Below are 19429 nucleotides of genomic sequence, written 5' to 3' on the forward strand. Positions count from 1 at the left end.
AAAAATATGAAAGTACAAATAACCTAATTAAAAATAGTCAAAGGATTGGGGTGCCTGGGTGACTCAGCCAGTTAAGCGTCTACCTTTGGCTCAGGTCATGATCCCAGGGTCCTGGGATGGAGCCCATCATCAGGCTCCCGGCTGGGCTGCTTCTTCTTTTTCCTCTGCTCCTCTCCCCTCCTTGTGCTCACTTTCTATCTCTCTCTCTTACTCGCTCTTGCTCTCTATCTCAAATAAATAAATAAAATCTTTAAAAAAATAGTCAAAGGATCAAGGTAGATATTTCTCCAAAGAAGATTTACAAATGGCCAATAAGCACATGAAAAATATGCTCAATATCACTTTAGCCATCAGGGAAATGTCTTTCAAAGCCACAGTGAGTTACCATTTCATCCCTACAAGGATGGTTATAACTAAAAAACAAAACTAAAGAATAGAATAACAAGTGTTGGCAAGGATGTGGAACAGTTAGAACTCTCATTCTTTGTTTGTGGAATATGAACTTGTGCAGCCACTGTGGGAAAGGGTCTGGTAGTTCCTCAAAAGGTTCAACAGAGTTATATGATCCAGCAATTCCACTTATAGGTATATACCCAAGACAATTGAAAACATATGTTCACACAAAAACTTATACACAAATGTTCATAGCAACATTATTCACAATAGTCAAAAAGTGAAAACAACCCAAACAAACAAATTATCCATCAACTGATAAATAGATAAATAAAATGTGGTATGCTTATACAAAGAAATATTATTCAGCAATAAAAATAAATGAAGTACATGCTACATTAAGTGAACATACTGCAAAATGGGTGAACCTTGGCAACTTTATACTAAGTGAAAGAAGCCAATAACAAAAGGGCACATATTTTGTGATTCCATTTATATGAAATTTCCAGAGTAGGCAAAGCCATACAAGAAAGTATATTAGTGGTTGCCTAGGTTTACCTAGAGGTTTAGAGAGAAATAGGAGAAGACTGCTAATGAGCATGAGGTTTCTTTTTTTGGGTGATGAAAAAGTTCTATGGATTGTTGATCACACAATTCTGTAAATATACTAAAAAATGATGAATTGTACACTTTAAATGGAAGAATTTTAAGGTATGTATAGAAGGCTGAATAATGGACCTCAAAGACAGCAGGTTCTAATCCTTGGAATCTGTAAATATGACCTGGTATGGGAAAGTCTTTGTAGCTGTGATTAAGTTAAGGTATTTTAGATGAGGAGATTATCCTGGGTTATGTAATCACATATATCCTTATAAGGGGGAGGTTTCTCAGACAGAAGAGGATGAGGCACTATGGCCACAGAAGCAGAGATTGGTGATTGTAGCCACAAGCCAACCACCAGAAGCTACAAGAGGCAATTTTCTACAAGACTCTCTAGAGTGAATGCAACCCTGCCAACAGCGTGACTTTGGCCCAGTAATAATGATTTTGCGCTTCTGGCATCCAGAACTATGAGGGAATAATTTGTTTTTTAGCAACCAAATTCGTGGTAATTTGTTGCAGCAACTATAGGAAATAAATGTAGTATGTGAATTATATCTCAATAAAGCTATTATCAAAAAAGTTTTAATATTTAATTGTTAACTTTTCATTATATTTCTAATCTATTTTTCTTTTTTAAAAAAAGATAGTATTTATTTATTTTGAGGGGGGGAGTCGGGGGAGAGTCAGAGAGAGGGGGAGGGAATCTCAAGCAGACTCCATGAGTGCAGAGCCCAACACAGGGTTCAATCCCACAACCCTGAGAACATGACCTGAAGTGAAACCATGAGTCAGACACTTAACCAACTGAGCCACCCAGTACCCTTTCTTTTTTTCCTTTTATATATTCTAATTTCCATAAATTCATAGTTTTAAATTAGTCCTATCATCTTTATTATTTTTAAATTTTAGAAACTTAAAATTTTAACATTTACAAATATAAAAATAGTCTTGGTTCCATGACATGATTCTTAATATTTAAATCTGCTGTTTTGTTTATTGTTTATTTTCATTATTTGATATTCTTTTAACAATGGTTTTAATTTCATCTTTTTTGTCACTTTTTATTAGATACTTTGCTTATTATAAAGTGCATACAGCATCTTTTTTCCATTATCAAAACCCACCAATCATAAGGTAGACTACTGATTTAGATATTTTAAAGTTATATAGAAAATGTTTAACTTCACTAGTAATCAAAAAGATAAAAGTTAAAAAACAAAATGCATTCAAATTGGAGTGGTTTTTCTTTTTAAGATTTTATTTATTCATTTGAGAGAGAGAGAGAAAGTGTGAGCAGGGAGGGGCAGAGGAGGAGGAAGAAGGAGAAAGAATCTGAAGCAGACTCTGTCTGCATTGAGTGCAGAGCCCAAAGCAGGACTGGATCCCACAACCACCAGATTATGACCTGAGCCAAAACCAAGAGTCCCAGGCTCAACCAGCTGAGCCACCCAGGCACCCTGCAGAGGTTTCTTATAGTCGATAATACCCACTGTTGGTGAGAATATGGTACTTTGAAAGCTCTCATACATTGATAATGGGAGAATAAATCAATACAATTAAAAGCATAATTTGACAATAGATACCCAAATCTTTCCAGTGTGCATTCTTTGACCTAGTAATACCCTCTAGGAATCTATCCTAAAAATTACTAGAGTTGTGTCTTAGCTGAGGCTGCCATAGCAAAATTCCAAAAACTGCTGGCTTCAACAACAGAAATTTGTTTTCCCATAGTTCTGGAGGCTGAAAAAGCTTTATTGCTTTACTATAGTAAAATCTGTATTACATTTTTATTAAAAAAATAAAAGTTTCTAAATTGCCCACTTTTAGGGAAACTAGTATAAGCCAAAAAGCCAAGTAGCACATAGAATCAGTGTCTTGCAAAGAAATAGAAATATTACTACACTAAAGCAATAAGGCCTTAGCTTTTTCTAAACCATGTTAATATTATAGTTCATTCTTTTGTATATTTCTTAGTAACTTGTCTTGTTTGTATCATCAAGATTGTAATTTATGGCAGTGATTTACTGACAACATGGAGAGGCTAATGCCGTTGAAATATTTTTACCACTTTCAGGGAGAAAGGAACATGCCACATCACACAAAACCACAGGGGAAGCACCAGGTTTGGTCAGAAGAGGACTAAGGAGAAAGTCTAGGTCAGAGCCTTTATTGGGTTTCCTCAGGAAAAGTAAGACAGGGTATGGTGAACAGCTTAGAATTGGCTAGCTTGAATAATTCTGGTGGGCTTTGGGGCATAGGCGCCATCCCTAGTTGTCTGGTACCTGGCCCTGGGTTGATTTAGGTCAGAGGAAATATTGGCTTGGTGAGATTTAGATAAGGAGGTGGTTCAGGGTATGGGCTTTGGGTCACAGGAAAGATAAAAACAACTTTGGATATGAGTTTGGTCCTGTGACTAATGGCTGCCATGTAGACAAATACAGATCTAAGAAACCACAGAATGTAACTAAGACAGAATTGTCACATTTTTCTATGATAATGACTTCAAGAAGGATTCCAGAATTCTTCACACAGAACTTTGAAACTGTATACAGTATATAGTCATCACCTACAATGGAGCCAGGGTGTAGGAGAGAAGGAAAAAGTTACCCTGACTCTGGGACTCAGAGAAAAACCAGGGAAATTAGAGGAAAGACATGAACAAATATAAAATCAGCCTATAAAAGACTTAGGACTCTGGTACCATTAGATGGCTTCTTTTGCTTATCTTAATACAACCCAAATACAAAAGTAATCCCATGCTTTTTCAGATAAAATGTTCCATAGATGAAAGACTCTTAACTCTAGGAAATAAACTGAGGGTCGCTGGAGGGGAGGTGAGTAGGGGGATGAGGTAACTGGGTGATGGGGATTAAGGAGAGCATGTGATGGGATGAGCACTAGGTGTTACATGCAATTGATGAATTATTGAACTCTACACCTGAAACTAATGATGTACTATATGTTGACTAACTGAATTAAATTTTTTTAAGAAAATAAATACTTTGTAGACTTTGAAACCAAACTGCATGAGTACAAATTTGCACAGCTTCCCCAATTATGAGACCTGTGCCAGTTACTTAACCATTTTGTACCTAAATGTCTTTGTCTATAGGGGATCCCTGGGTGGCTCAGCGGTTTGGCCCCTGCCTTCCACCCAGGGCGTGATCCTGTAGTCCCGGGATTGAGTCCTGGGATTGAGTCCCACATCGGGCTCCCAGCATGGAGCCTGCTTCTCCCTCTGCGTATGTCTCTCTCTCTCTCTCTCTCTTTCTCTCTCTCTCTCTCTCTCTGTGTGTCTCTCATAAATAAAAAAATAAAATCTTAAAAAAAAAATAAAAGCAGGAAGAAGGATTGCTGAGCACATTACCTGAGTTAATACATGGATAGCTTAGGACAATGGCCCATAGGAAATGTTTTATAACTTTTAGATTTCATTATCTAAAAGTCAGTGAAAAAATAAGCTGGTTTTTCCTGATCTTAACTGAAGGTGTGAGTGAAGATTTTTCTCCCTTTCAAAGCAAGAGGACCACTAACTGAAAGAAGCTGTAAAATGCCTTTGATCATAAGATGTACCCTAACTTCAGAGAAGTTAAAATAAAATAAATATTGCATCTTAGAATAGAAACAAGTTAGTATACCTTAGTTTAATTTAACTCTAAGTTAATGTCTGTATGACATCCAGGCAAAATAATTTGATTCAAATAATGAATAACTTCTTACTTCTATAAATTCTGTTTTGTTCAATCTTGGTCCCATCGAGTCAACAATATCCAATGGTTTGCAACATGTTTCTAATTGTGGAAAAAAGGTTATTTGCTAGTTAGTTTGGCTATAATACATTCATATTTCATATTCATTTTATAGCACTTTAAAAAAGGACATAAAATTATTTCTTAATGTCCATCTTAACATCCATCAATATTCACAATGAAGCAAATGATATATAGTTGGGTAACATTGCAATTACTACAAAATTATTATTTTTCCTGGCTTTTATTTAAACCAAGCAACCCAAACACTGAAATAAACATTTCTACATTATTAATGACCAGCCTGAGATAAAGCAAAAACAAATATTCATATCAATAGTATAAAAAAGACTACAAAAACAACTGTGTTGGTTTATGCTAGCATTTATATAAGCATGTCCTAAAATATAACACTTCTACAAATTTTCTTTTTAAATATTTTGTCTTCAATGTTTCTTAAATTAAATAAATAATATATTAATATGTTCTTTTAGTAAAGGATTCAAATAATACATTTAAATGTAGGGAGTTGGCTTGAAGATTGAGTACACTGAATGTACTGAGTTGGCTCAGTAGGGAGTTGGCGTGAGGATTCTCTTCCTCTACCGGTGCCCCTCCCCCTGCTTGTACTCTCTCAGATAAATAGGTAAATCTTTAAAAAAAAATTTTTTTTAAGCCTGCAATTCCTGCACAATAGAGACTTTCCCTCTCCTGCCAGATATTCAAGTAGGGGGAAAATCTGCTTAGAATAAATTTGAGTCTAGAAACTATTTCACATATAAATACAGAATATATTTTTTACTGTTAAATTTTCGAAGAGTGTAACTACTATGAAAATTTGAGAATGGATTGTATTTTGCTTTCTTCTGAAACTACCAAGAGCTGTCCACCATTTCAGAAAATATGTAATGAGAGATAATGTCATAAGTTTTGTCTGAATTCCAATACACCACATCTGTGTCAGTTTGCATTTGTAGCTCTCCTGTTTATGGGAATTCTATGTATATATACAAATAATTCATTTTGCTCTAATTTCAAAATGTCAAATATAATGAAAATGTTCAATTGGATATAATTTTACTTTGTTTATATCTAACCATTCATTATAAGTAAGTACAAATATCTGATTACAATATGTTTTCTAGTGAAGCTATAATCAGGCATTTATATATTGAAATACACTACATACAATTTTCTTATATATTTCCTTATATTTTCCCTTTATATCACAATTAGGACATTATATCTTTCTTTTTAAATTCTGTGTATGTAAGTAACATTTTCTAGGAACTTGATAATCAAGGATGATAAAGGGATAATATAGAATATTTATAATATAATGGAGCACTTGACTAAAGGGATTGAAAATAACTGATTCCTTTTCTGTTTTTCTACATTCTTCATCTGGAAAGAGCAAAAGAACTTAAGTATATGTATAAGAACTTTGAATAACATATATCTCAATATTAACTCTATCTTAATCCAGCATCTGTCCCCTTACCACCTCTCTAACCCCTATTAAAGAGGGAAAAATAAAAAAAATAAAAAAAAAAAGAGGGAAAAATAGAAATACTATGGGAATAGGCAGGGTTACCAAGCTGTAAATCTGGATTTTGAAAAAATTCATGAAGAACATTCTGAATCTGCAAATCAAAGAAAATATACCATGTATTACTTCTCAATTGACATATATTTAGTATTTTAGACTAAAAGCCATCTAGAGTCTATTTAAATCTTGAGTAATCCTTCTCAAGGATTCCTTCTCAACCCAGGAACAGAAATAGTAATAGTTAACATTTAGTTTATAGACTACTTCAAAGTATATCAAATGTTTTTTCACATATTCCCTCAATAATTCCCATTGAGAACGTTCTGTGTGAGAACTAGGATGCTGAAAGTGATCCTATTTTGTCCCCTCCAAGGACATTTCTAGCAATCCTCAGACACTGGGCATCTTTGGCAACCAGCTTGACAATCCAAAAAATCCTTTACAATTCCTCGTTCTTCAATTACTAAAAAACACAAAATTTCTGAGTTCTTGGTCCATTTTTTAAAAATAGATTTGAGGGATCCCTGGCTAGCTCAGTTGGTAGAGCTTGCGACTCTGATCCAGCCCCACACTGGGCATACAGCTTACTTTCAAAAAGGTAGACTTGATTTTTTAGAGCAGTTTTAGGTTCACAGAAAAATTTAGCAGAAAGTACACAGAGTTTCCATATAGTCCCTGCCCCTCCACCACATACATAGCTTCACCCCTATCAACATTCCCCACCACAGTGGTACATTTATTATAATCAATGAACCTACATGAAATATCATCCAAAGTCTATGGTTTACATTAGGAGTCACTCTTGATGTTGTACATTTTATGGGTTTTGGCAAATGTATCATGATGTGTATCCATTGTTATTATATTCTACAGAATTGTTTGATCACACTAAAAATCCTCTGTGTTCTGCTTATTCATTTCTCCTTCTGCCTTCACTCCTGGAAACCATTGATCTAAACTGTCTCCAAAGTTTTACTTTTTTCCAGAATGTCATAAAGTTGAAAACATAGAATATGTATTCTTTTCAGATTGACCTCTTTCACTTAATAATACATATTTTTTTTTCATGGCTTGATAGCTCATTTATTTTATTTTTTATTTTATTATTATTTTTTAGTTCATTTATTTTTAGTGCTAAATAATTTCCATTGTTTGGATGTGCCACAGTTTATTTATCCATTCAACCACTGAAGGAAGTCTTGGTTGTTTCCAAATTTTGGCAATTATGAATAAAGCTGCTATAAATATCCACATGCAGGTTTCTGTGTGGACATGTCTTCAACTCCTTTAGGTAAATATCAATAAGCATGATAGCTGGATCATATAATAAGAGAATGTTTGGTTTTATTTTATTTTTTTTGAATGTTTGGTTTTATAAGAAATTATAAACCGTCGTTCAAAGTGATTTTGCATTATCACCAACAATTCCCATCAGTTGCTGTGCATCTTTGTCAGCATTTGGTGTTGTCAAAGTTCTAGATCTTGACCATTCTGATAGGTGTGTAGTGGTATCTCATTGTTTTAATTTGCATTTCCTTGATGACAAGTGTGGAGCATATGCTTATTTGCCATCTATACATCTTTGGTGAAGTGTCTGTTTCGGGTCTTTTGTCCATTTTCTAAATTAGTTGTTTGTTATCTTATTGTTGAGTTTTTTATATATTTTGGATAATGGTTCTTTATCAGAACTATCTCTTTTGCAAATATTTTCTCCTAGTCTGTGGCTTGTCTTCCTTGGTCTGTTTTTAATAATTCACTTTGAATTGAAAATATGCTTGGCTTTGTATATAACCAATAAATGTTCTCACATCTACCTATACCTAAGAGAAAATGTTCAGCTGCTAGAGTACAGTTGTTTCTTGAAGCTAAAAGACACATACTCTTTGTCTACAGAAGTAATTAGTCACACATCTACAAAAAAACAAAGAAACAAATCAAAGTGACATCTATCTATACTGAAGAGTTTGGGAACCTCAGCCAGAGTCAATATCTTAGAAATCTAGCTAGATTTTTTTTTTTTCAAATGCTCAAGAGAAAATTGAAGAAATTGACTCTTATGGACCAGACAGGTCAAGAATCAGCTTACTCAGCAAGACTGAAAATTTAGAGGTAGGCTTCTAGCACTCTACTCAAAATTACAGCAATCATTCTCTTATCACCCACCCCTTACACTGCACAATATCATCCTTTCTTACCACAACCATAGGAATTGTTCCTTTGGGGTCTAGAATCCATTCACTGAATTGCTCCTGCAGAGCCTGCTTCCGTGTTTTGGTCACCCTGACTTTGACTTCTTTTATGAATTGTCTTTGTTCTCGTTTCTGTTTAATACTCTCCTTCATCTTGGTTACTCTAAAGGATATTGAAATAAAAGACATACTGAGTTAAGACCGATTCAGATTGTTCAAATGGCAGAAAAGAACAATTCAGAGCCTCATTTAAACTTTGTTCCTATCTTAAAAAATAAATAAAAGGGGTGCCTGTTTGGCTCATTTAGTTAAGCTTCCAATTCTTGATTTTGGCTCAAGTGGTGATCTCAGGGTCATGAGATTGGGCAGGCACGGGGCTCCATGCTCAGTGAGGAATCTGCTTGAGATTCTCTCTCCCTCATCCTCTTCCCCTCCCACTCGCTTGTGCTCTCTCTCTCAAATAAATAAATAAATCTTAAAAATAAAATAAAAAGTAAAAAAAATAAACTTTGCTCCTGTCTTTACTCCATGAGATCTTCCTTGATTTAGGCCTGAGGTGACCCTTCCTCCCCGCAGCACTTAGGTGACCCTTCCTCTCCGCAGCACTTGAATTTGGTTTAATCATATGCTACCTTCTAGTATTTTTTGACTTTTTATAAGAGGTGCGCCTTATCATACTCAACAAAATACCATACATAAGAAGTATTAAAAATAGCCCCAGAAGCTGCCACATATACCTAAAAGCAAAGCTGAATGCACTAAGGCCTTAGGATGAAGGGGCTCTCTCTTCTCTGGACCCAAAAATCATCTGGAAAGATTCTAATTCTAAGTCTAGAGTGGAAGCCTAGAAGCTGCATTCATAACAAGCATCTTAGGTAATTGTGATGTCTTGGACCAAACTTTGATTTCTGTCTAGGAATATATATTACCAATTTCCTTTAAACATCTAGAGTCAAATATTTTGACAGCCTCTAAGCATAACAGTTATCCTTATATTCAGATAGAGCTTTATCACCCAAGATGGGAATGGGGAAAGTGTCGTGATTTTTTTTTTAATTTTTATTTATTTATGATAGTCACACCCACAGAGAGAGAGAGAGAGAGAGAGAGAGGCAGAGACATAGGCAGAGGGAGAAGCAGGCTCCATGCACTGGGAGCCCGACGTGGGACTCGATCCCGAGTCTCCAGGATCACGCCCTGGGCCAAAGGCAGGCGCCACCGCTGCGCCACCCAGGGATCCCCCGAAAGTGTCATGATTTTAATTGTTCCCATATTCATCATCCCTATTAAGACTTTAAAACCCTCGAACTGGTTTTGACTGAAACACCAAAATGACTCAGAATAATCAAAATAGCTGCTGGTTTCAAATACAATTTGTTTGAGCCAGGTCTTCATCTTTTAAAGAAAAAAGACTAATGTGACCTGACAGATTTGGAAATGCAAAAGAATTTTTATTTAGGACTAGTAAATTGAATACCTCTAATAATCCAAAAGAATCAATCAAAATCTGTCATTTCTTTATTATGCCCATATAATGCCTTCAAAATTCTCAAGGTAAATAGGCCTTCAAAAATAAACTTAGAAGCTTGAAAATAAAAATAGGCAAGTGGCTTAATAGTGCAGAAAGACCTGTTTTTGAGCTGCTGGAAGATTAATTAGTATTTTAAAGGAAGTGCTAAGCTCCTCTGATGCAAATGCTAAGCAGCCAAACCTCTACCACTTATCTCAGTTCTGCAGTCCCTTCTCTGCTGGCTCTCCTGTTCTTTCACCATTCTTCCTTCTCTCTCTTCTCTCTCTCCTTCTTTCCCCTCTTCCCTCTCACTATAAGCCATTTTCCCCACTTCTATCTTCATTCTTGCATGATTTTCTAATCTTTATCTGTATCTTTCTTCCAGCCTTTTCTCATTATTCATTCAAACACTCACTCACTAAATCAATCATTTATTCATTCATTATGCAAACATTTATTGGGTATCTACTATGGATTCTGCCATCATAAAGCTTAGGGTCCAATGCAGAACAAGATAAGTAAATAATATTGCATAATAAGTACTGGGTATCTCCAAATTCTCCTGTGTACCAATCACTGAAATACAAAAATGGATTAGCAAAACGGGGTTTCTGTCATGTTTCCATCTGCCTAAAATACTTTCCTCCTCTCTTTGTTTCACTAAATCCTCTACGCCCGTCCTTTAGGACTCTGCTCAGACATCATTTCCTCCCTCTTCTTAATAAAGAAACAAAACCTAGTTTGTATTTCAGGGCCACTGTACATGAGACTCCAAATATAATCCAAATGGATTTTAAATTGATTTTGTAACTCATTCAGGGAATGAGTAAAATTTTTCTTCTGTGGTCTGCATTATCTCATGAGGATATATATCTACATCAATCAACAGAACTTTATAGCATCCAAAACTCTTAACTTTGCATAGTGTAGGGTAGACATAACCTACAAGCAGGTTCTAAGTATAAATCTACATTTAAAATGTGATAAAGTACAAAAATGGTCACTAATTTTTCCCATTCCTGTGTACATGTCCATTTGCAGGCAACATGATGTCGCAGCTTCTCTCATTTAAGAGGTAGAATCTATTTCTGCATCTTTTGTGTCTGGCTGTGACCAAGTGACTTGCTTTGGCTAATGGGCCATTAGCAAACATGATGCAAACAGAAAGTTGAAAAATGTTATCAGTTATATCATGACAAAACTGGAAAAAATGAAAAGAAGAAGAAAAATGTTTGAACATTGGGGCTAGCCCCTTTTAATTGAACTTAGAAGCCCTTCTACCTTCACCTTGGAAATGGACCTACACTAGCCTGCTGGATAATGATCCTGTTACGTCCATTACTTTTGTAAACAGCCAACATCTTACTGTAATGTATGAATGAGTCCAATTGATAAGATGTGTAGCAGAGATGAGCCACAAGCCCAGCCCAACATTATCAACCCACAAAATCACAAGCAAATAAATTATTATTGATTTAGGCCATCAAGTTTTGAGGCATTTTGTTATGTAGCAAAAGCTAAATAAGAAAAGTTTCCCTGGGGTGCATGGGTAGCTCAGCGGTTAAGTGTTTGCCTTCAGCTCAGGGTGTGATCCTGGAGTCCTGGGATCGAGTCCTACATTAGGCTCCCTGCATGGAGCCTGCTTCTCCCTCTGTGTCTCTGCCTCACTCTCTATCTCTGTGTCTCTCATGAATAAATAAATAAAATCTTTTTTTAAAAAAAGTTTCCCCATCTTAACAAGAGTTTTGGGATGTATTAAAGAAAAGCACAGTATAAACCTATCGAATTAAAAAATAGAAGAGCACCTGGGTGGCTCAGTCGGTAAGCATATGAATCTGGATTTTGGCTCAGGTATGTGAGATCTTGATCTCAGGGTTGTGAGATCAAGCCTCATGTTGGGCTCTATGCTGGGCACAGAGCCTGCTTAAGATTCTCTCTTCTCCCTGCCCCTCACCTCTCTAAAAAAATACAAGTAAAAATGTTCCTTATCCTAATTATGACAATCCAAATTCTATCTATTCATTCAAGTAGTACAAGGAACATCTTCCTCTTACAGCAGCCTTTGCCTATATTGTATTAAAACTGAATATTGTATTTCATCAAAATGAGTTCTAGCCAGCTTATGTGGAGAACTGACCATAAACTTTGAGTGACCTTAGTATACCACTACTGGGCCTAACTGAAGACTCTTTTTGGACTGCTGAACAATGGGACTTGTTATAATCAATCATGTACAAACTTATGGATTCATTCTATTCATACAGTGTGGTAGTTGTTGTAAGTTGTTATAAGTATAAACATTATAAAATCTCCCTTCCTAACACTTTTTAAAAACACCTAAAATTTCCTCCTCTGCAAACTAGTCAGTGAATTCTTCACTACTGTATGTTACCTTGCCTGGCAAGTTAATAAATTCAGTTTTTGTTTGTTTTTAAGTTCCAGTGATCTCAGTTTCAGAAAGCTAAATTAGAATTGCCATTCCTGGAGGATGTCCCTATTATTTATGTGATGAGTATTCCTATAAAAATCCACATATGACGTGCCTATTTAATTATAGTACTTACTTATTTTGTAAGTACTTATTTTACAAAATATTTTGTATTTTCAAAGTACATCTTATTACAAAATGAGGTTCCTGATGAAAAATGTAATGACTTAAGAAAAATCTAAGTTAATGGTTAATCAATGATATTTGAACAGATGAATAATTAGGCCTATTTAGAATTTTATGAAATGATGAAAAACATTTATCATAGCTTCCCCACTAAATACTGATAATTAATTCCAAAGATTTCAAAATTAAATACTCAATTACCCTAAAGTAAGATATATTTTATAATAATCATATGTATCTAAAGGCAAAAACAAAAAAGTAAAACACACACGCACAAAAAAACTTTCATCATGAAAGCAAAAACAGGATTAGAATAAGTTAATTCATTTAACAGATACCTATTGAGCATTACTTACACAGCACAACACTAGATACTGGAGATGTGAGGATTAATATGACCAACAATTCCTGCTTACATTATAGGAGGGAAAAAAAGCATTACAATTTTGATCAATGCAGTAAAGGAGAAACACAGGATGCAATGAGAGAACATATAAGGGAATATTTCACAGTGAAGCAGTATGTGACTAAACTGGAAAGGATTGGCAGGATAAAATAAACAGAAAGGAGAAGAATGATACAAAGGAAATGGCATACAACAAGACCCTGAGGTGGAAAGAAGCATAATATATTCAAAGAACTGAAAGTAATCCTATGTGCCTGGAGAGTAGAATGTGAGAAGAGAGGCAGCAGTGAACTAAGTTAGGGAACAGGAAGGTCATACAAGGAAACTTTTATAGACCTAGTTAGGAATTTTAGTCTTTTTCCTAAGAGTAAATGGAGACCATCGAAAGCTTCCATATTGAGGAAAAACATGTTAAGATTAACCTTTTTTTTTTTTAATACTCTATGTAGAAAAGCCAAAAAACCCACCCCAAGATTGCTAGAACTGATACAGGAATTCAACAAAGTTGCAGAAAATAAAATCAGTGCACAGAATCTGTTGCATTTCTGTACACCAATAATGAAGCAACAGAAAGAGAAATGAAGATATGAACCCCATTTACAATTGCACCAAAATCCTTAAGATACCTAGGAATAAACCTAACCAAAGAGGTAAAAAGATCTCTACTCTGAAAACTATAGAACATTTATGAATGAAATTGAAGAAGACACAAAGAAACAGAAAAACTCTCCATATTCATGGATTGAGAGAACAAATATTGTTAAAATATCTATACTACCCAAAGCAATCTATACATTCAATGCAATCCCTATCAAAATAACACCAGCATTTTTAAAGAGCTGGAACACACAATCCTAACATTTATATGAAAGCAGCAAAGAACCCCAATAGCCAAAGGAATATTGAAAAAGAAAACCAAAGCTAGAGGCATCGCAATTCACAAGCTGTATTACAAAGCTGTAATCATCAAGATAGTATGGTACTGGCACAAAAACACACACATGGATCAAATGGAACAGGATAGAGAATCCAGAAATGGACCCTCAATTATATGGTCAACTAATCTTTGACAAAGTGGGAAAGAATATCCAATAGAAAAAAAGATAAGTCTCTTCAACAAATGGTATTGGGAAAACTAGACAGCCACACACAGAAGAATGAAACTGGACCACCTCCTTACACCATATGCAAAAATAAATTCAAAATGGATAAAAGACCTAAATGTGAGACAGGAATCTACCAAAATCCTAGAGGAGAACACAGGTAGCAATCTCTTTGACTTTAACTGCAGCAACTTCTTACTAGACATGTCTCTGGAGGTAAGAGAAACAAAAGCAAAAATGAATTATTAGGACTCTGCAAGATAAAAAGCTTGGGAAAGCTTCCACAGCAAAGGGAACAGTTAACAAAACTAAAAGGCAAACTACCGAATGGGAGAAGATATTTGCCAATGACACATTGGAAAAAGGGCTAGTATCCAAAATCTATAAAGAACTTATCAAACTCAACATCCAAAGAATAAAAAATCCAGTTAAGAAATGGGCAGAAGATTAACTTCTAAAAAAATCACTTCAGTTACAAGTAAAGAATAGATTATGAGAGAACAAGAGTGGGTGTAAATGTACTAACTAGGAAACTTGCAATAGTGCAGGTGAGACTTGATAATAGATTAGACTAAGGTAACAGCAACAAGGAAGATCAGAAATGAGAATATTTGAGAGAAGGACATAAAATCAACAGGACTTAATGATTGATAAGAAGTGTGTAGTGAGGAAGCAGAAGGTGTCAAGGGTCATCCCTTGGATTTGAGCTTGAAAATCTTGAAGCAAAACCAAGCAAGACAATGCTTTTGACACTAAAGTGCTTGTGAAACATCCCAGTACAGATATTGAATAAATAGTTGCACATTTAGTTGAGTCTAAAGCTCAAAAAAGACATTTGGGCTAGAGATTTCTCTAAGCAACTTGAAGGTGACTGAAGTTATGTGTTGGAATGAGAACACTCAAGGATGATTTGGAGTAATTGGAGAGCCATGACTCAAGGAATCTTAATATTTAAAGATCAGATGGCAGAGAAGGAGCCAGTCAGGATGCTAAGAAGGATTAAAAAGAGGTAGAAGGAAAACAAGAATGATACCATGGAAGGGAAAGGAAAGACTCTCAAAGAAGATGGTCAACATCCTTGAATATTCATAAGAGGCCAAGTAAGCTGTGGATTGCAAAACATGGAGAACATTGTGATCTCAGTAAGTGACATTTATTGAAGAGGGCCTCGAATGAAGGCCAGGTATAACAGATTGAGAAATGTGTTGGAAGTGGAGAAAACATATTTGGACAACTGCTTTGATAAACTTACCTATGTTTTAGTTATATTTCTTCAACTCAAGTGTGTATGTTCCTCATGGCAAGAATCAAATTTAAAATTTTTTCCCTATAAGGTATGGCTCAACATTGAGCACTTGGCAAATACTGATAAACTGAGTGAAGACTCTTCAGTAAATCTAAGTTATTAATTTATCTAAGAAAAAACAAATATTATCATGCCAATACTATCGTGCTCAGTGTTGGAAACATAGATATAATAGAAAAATAGTACTTGTCTTCAAAGAGATTATGGGGAGGTAAATCAACAATTACATTACAATGTGCTAACGATTAACACAAGACTACAGGTGTTTCAGGAATATAAAGAAAGAGTACCTAACCAAAGCAGATGTGACAGAAGGTATGCCAACCCCAGATACTTGGGTTGATTCTTTTTAAATTTATTATTTCTTTATTAGAGAGAGAGAGGGTTAGAGCAATTGTGGGGGGTTGGGGGCGCGTCAGAGAAAGTCCTAAGCAGACTCCTCACTGAGTGCAGAGCCCAATGTCACAATCCTGAGATCAGGACGTGAGCCAAAACCAAGGGTTCAACCTTCAACAGACTGCACCAACCAGGTGCCCAGGTACTTGGGTTGATTCTTGAAGCACAAGAAAAAATTGTTTAGTAAGAGAAAAGAAGGGAATAATGTTCTAGACAGAGGAAGTTGACACTCTGGATTAGAGGAGAGGGCATCTGGCTAGTGGTTTTGATTAGCTGATATGTAAGAGATAATAAAATTGATGTCCATAAATAATGCAGCCTATCTAGCCCAGATGAACGAAGTCAGGGCTTGGTGGGTGGTCTGAGTTCAATATCACTATGTGCTGGGTACCTCAGATCTAGTGCCTGCAAGTTTTGAAGCTGGCCTTGATGGTGAAAATTTCTATCTCCAAAATGAGGTAATTGAGTTCCAATTGAACCACCTTCCTGGAAGAATATGAACAAGGCAGAGGGCATTTCTCACTGAATATTTACCACTGGAGTCCTGGAAAGCATCTGTTTTGATGGTTCAGGACTGAAGTAGGGCAGAAGATATATAAACCAATGCAATAGCACATAAGATCTTCAGTCTATTCTCTTCTATAAACAGAAAAAAAATCCTGTTTTTTTTTTTAAGATTTTATTTATTTATTCATGAAAGACACAGAGAGAGAGAGGTAGAGACATACACAGAGGGAGAAGCAGTCTCCCTGTGGGGAGCCTGATGTGGGACTCAATCCCGGGATCATGACCAGAGCCAAAGGCAGACGCTCAACCACTGAGCTACCCAGACATCTCGAAAACTCCTGTTTTCTTATGAGGATATCAGTTACTGGACAGTTTAAAATGAATCGATAGTTTTACCAGGCAAATCCTAGGAATTCCTGGACATCTTGGACAGTCTTACTCTAGGACCACCACATTTTGTCAGGTATTATACCAGATATCCAACCCCCATTGGAGTGAACTTGACTCAGAAACTTCAACTGTCTTTTTAATATTAGGAATGTCCTGTGCCACTGAAGCAGGACAAAAGACTCCTTGAACATCAAGTTGTAGAGTATGCTTGTTTGTATGATATTAGGATAACATCCAAGAAGACCATGACTTCTCAGTCCATAAGTTCTTCAATTTCTAAGTACTTAATAATGGGATATATACATATGCAACAAAATGTGGTTTAGAGATGGCTATGAAACTAGCCCATGTATATACATTATTATTATGTTTCAAGCTGAACAAAAGTAGAACCTGTTTGATGAAGTCCTACCACACACCACTGGGTATAATAGTCATTTGAACACTCTAAAAAAGCATTTTCCTTATCTATCCACTCACTTTTGGCATAACCTGTTTTATTGGATTGATAAACAATGATATTCAATGCAAATTGACAAAATGCTTGATATTAATAATATCACCTGTGGGAGAAGCGCCTATGGGATTTCCTAGTATAATTTGGCTCACTTAAGAGGTAGCAGCTGGTGTGAAGTATGAGCAGACATCTGTCTAGGAAGTCACTGTCTCCTGGCAACTGAAGAAGATCCATATCAAGGATGAAACATTCCCTTACTCTTGCCAAGTCCTAGTGGCTGGTGTATTGTAAGCATAAGTTAGATATTTGGGGTTTTATTTGTTTGTTTTATAGTGAAATATTATATTAAAAGGCTAAAAATAAGAAAGAAGTCATACAAAGTGATAGAACTAAAACTCACCTATTATATCCATGCATGTAAATATATTAAAACCTACCCATTAAAAAAATTCTGGTTGAATTATAAAACAAAGAATATTCTACATTGTATATTCTGTACATTGAGAAAGTACTAAATTAAAATTACTCAGAAAATCTTAAAAGGATGAACAACAACAACAAAAAAGGGTGAACAGGGATGCCTAGGTGACTCAGAGGTTGAACGGCTGCCTTCAGCCCAGGGCGTGATCCTGGAGTCCTGGGATTGAGTCCCACATCGGGCTCCCTGCATGGAGCCTGCTTCTCTCTCTGCCTCTCTCTGTCTGTGTGTCTCTCATGAATAAGACATAAAATCTTAAAAAAAAAAAAAAAGGATGAACAAAGATATTCTATGAAAATACACATTAAAGAAAGTAGGGTTGCAAAATTAACATCAGATGAGATTAAATTCTGAAAAACAATGACAAAGATACTTTACTTTTTAAAGTACTTTACTTTTTTACTTATACTTTTTTTTATAAAAAGTGCTAATATACAATGAAGGCTTTATAATATGCCCAACTTATATGTACAATGTGATCAAAATTGTTGAAAGTTGCAAGTGAGGATGGGGGTGGGGGTTGTTTTTTTGGAACACAAAAAGCAAGCACTTTGAAGTAAATCAACAAACCCCTTGTAGATACTACATTCTAATAGAAACACACAATGAATGTTGTCACATAGTTTGCATAAGTTCTTTAAACACTGTATATTAGTTAACTCACAGGGAATTATCAAGTAAAAAAATTTTAATTATTAAATAATATAAAGGCCTGTGTCTCTTTCTTTCCCTTTTAGTTTTTACTTGGCTTGTGTATCTCTGGGTGGCTCAACGGTTTAGCACCTGCCTTCGGCCCAAGGCGTGATCCTGGAGTCCTGGGATCGAGTCCCTCATCAGGCTCCCTGCATGGAGTCTGCTTCTCCCTCTGCTTGTGTCTCTGCCTCTCTCTCTCTCTCTGTGTCTCTCATGAATAAATAAATACAATCATAAAAAAAAAATAAAGATCAAATACAGGGGCACTTGGTTGGTTCAGTCAGTTAAGCGACTGCCTTTGGCTCAGGTCATGATCCCAGGGTCCTAGGATTGAGTCCTGCATGAAGCCCCACATAGGGCTCTCTGCTCTGAGGGGAGTCTGCTTCTCCCTTTCCCTCTGTCCCTCCCCCTGATTCATGCTCATTTTCTCTTATTGTCTCTATCTCAAATAAATAAAATCTTTTTTTTAAAGAGCAAATACTTTTCATTATTATTATTTTGTTGTTTTTTGTTTTTTAAATAGATTTTATTTATTTATTCATGAGAGACACAGAGAGAGAGAGGCAGAGACACAGGCAGAGGGAGAAGCAGGCTCCATGCAGGGAGCCTGACGTTGAGACTCAATCCCGAGTCTCCAAGATCACGCTCTGGGCTGAAGTCAGCGCTAAACTGCTAAGCCACCTAGGCTGCCCTACTTTTCATTATTAATTCACAATAAGGCAATTGTGACTTATAAAATATGCATCTCCAAGCACATGAGGAATCAAGAGTCAGAGGGAAAAGATACTGAAAGAAAAAATGTTAAAAGAAAAAATATGAAGAAAAGCAAAATGATGCCAACTTAACCTCATCAGTTTTGCAAAATTACATGTAAGAATTAAAATCCACTTTAATTCTTTATCTGTCAGTCAGAAACTCTGAGGAAAAGCAAAAAAAGGTATACTGCATGCATAAGACTTAGAAACAACAGTTATATTTATTTTTCAGACAAGTGATTACCACTATAAAAATTGTCCAAAATCAATAGGAATGTCTTGTCTGTTGTTCTTAGACATCAAACAAAAACAAATCCCTTTTTATCCAGGG

The 19429-nt window shown here is 35.6% G+C and overlaps 1 protein-coding gene across 34 annotated transcripts in view; it reads right to left on the minus strand.

The window, feature by feature from the left end:
- EFCAB5 (EF-hand calcium binding domain 5) overlaps positions 1 to 19429 on the minus strand; it is a 176974-nt gene that overhangs the window by 98161 nt on the left and 59384 nt on the right. For 33 of the 34 annotated variants that reach the window (XR_013354113.1, XR_013354110.1, XR_013354109.1 and 30 more), the window contains 3 exons: positions 8490 to 8646; positions 6340 to 6388; positions 4717 to 4787 (listed from right to left, as the gene is read on the minus strand). Coding sequence is in view for 25 of the 34 variants with exons in the window: in XM_077851861.1 (XP_077707987.1) it covers positions 4717 to 4787; positions 6340 to 6388; positions 8490 to 8646 (277 nt within the window). In the remaining 9 variants the exon portion in view is untranslated. The remainder of the gene's footprint in view (positions 1 to 4716; positions 4788 to 6339; positions 6389 to 8489; positions 8647 to 19429) is intronic. The other variant, XM_077851874.1, reaches the window with a different exon arrangement.

This window comes from Canis aureus, chromosome 16 (assembly GCF_053574225.1).
Source record: "Canis aureus isolate CA01 chromosome 16, VMU_Caureus_v.1.0, whole genome shotgun sequence".
In the NCBI taxonomy this organism is placed as follows: Eukaryota; Metazoa; Chordata; class Mammalia; order Carnivora; family Canidae; genus Canis; species Canis aureus.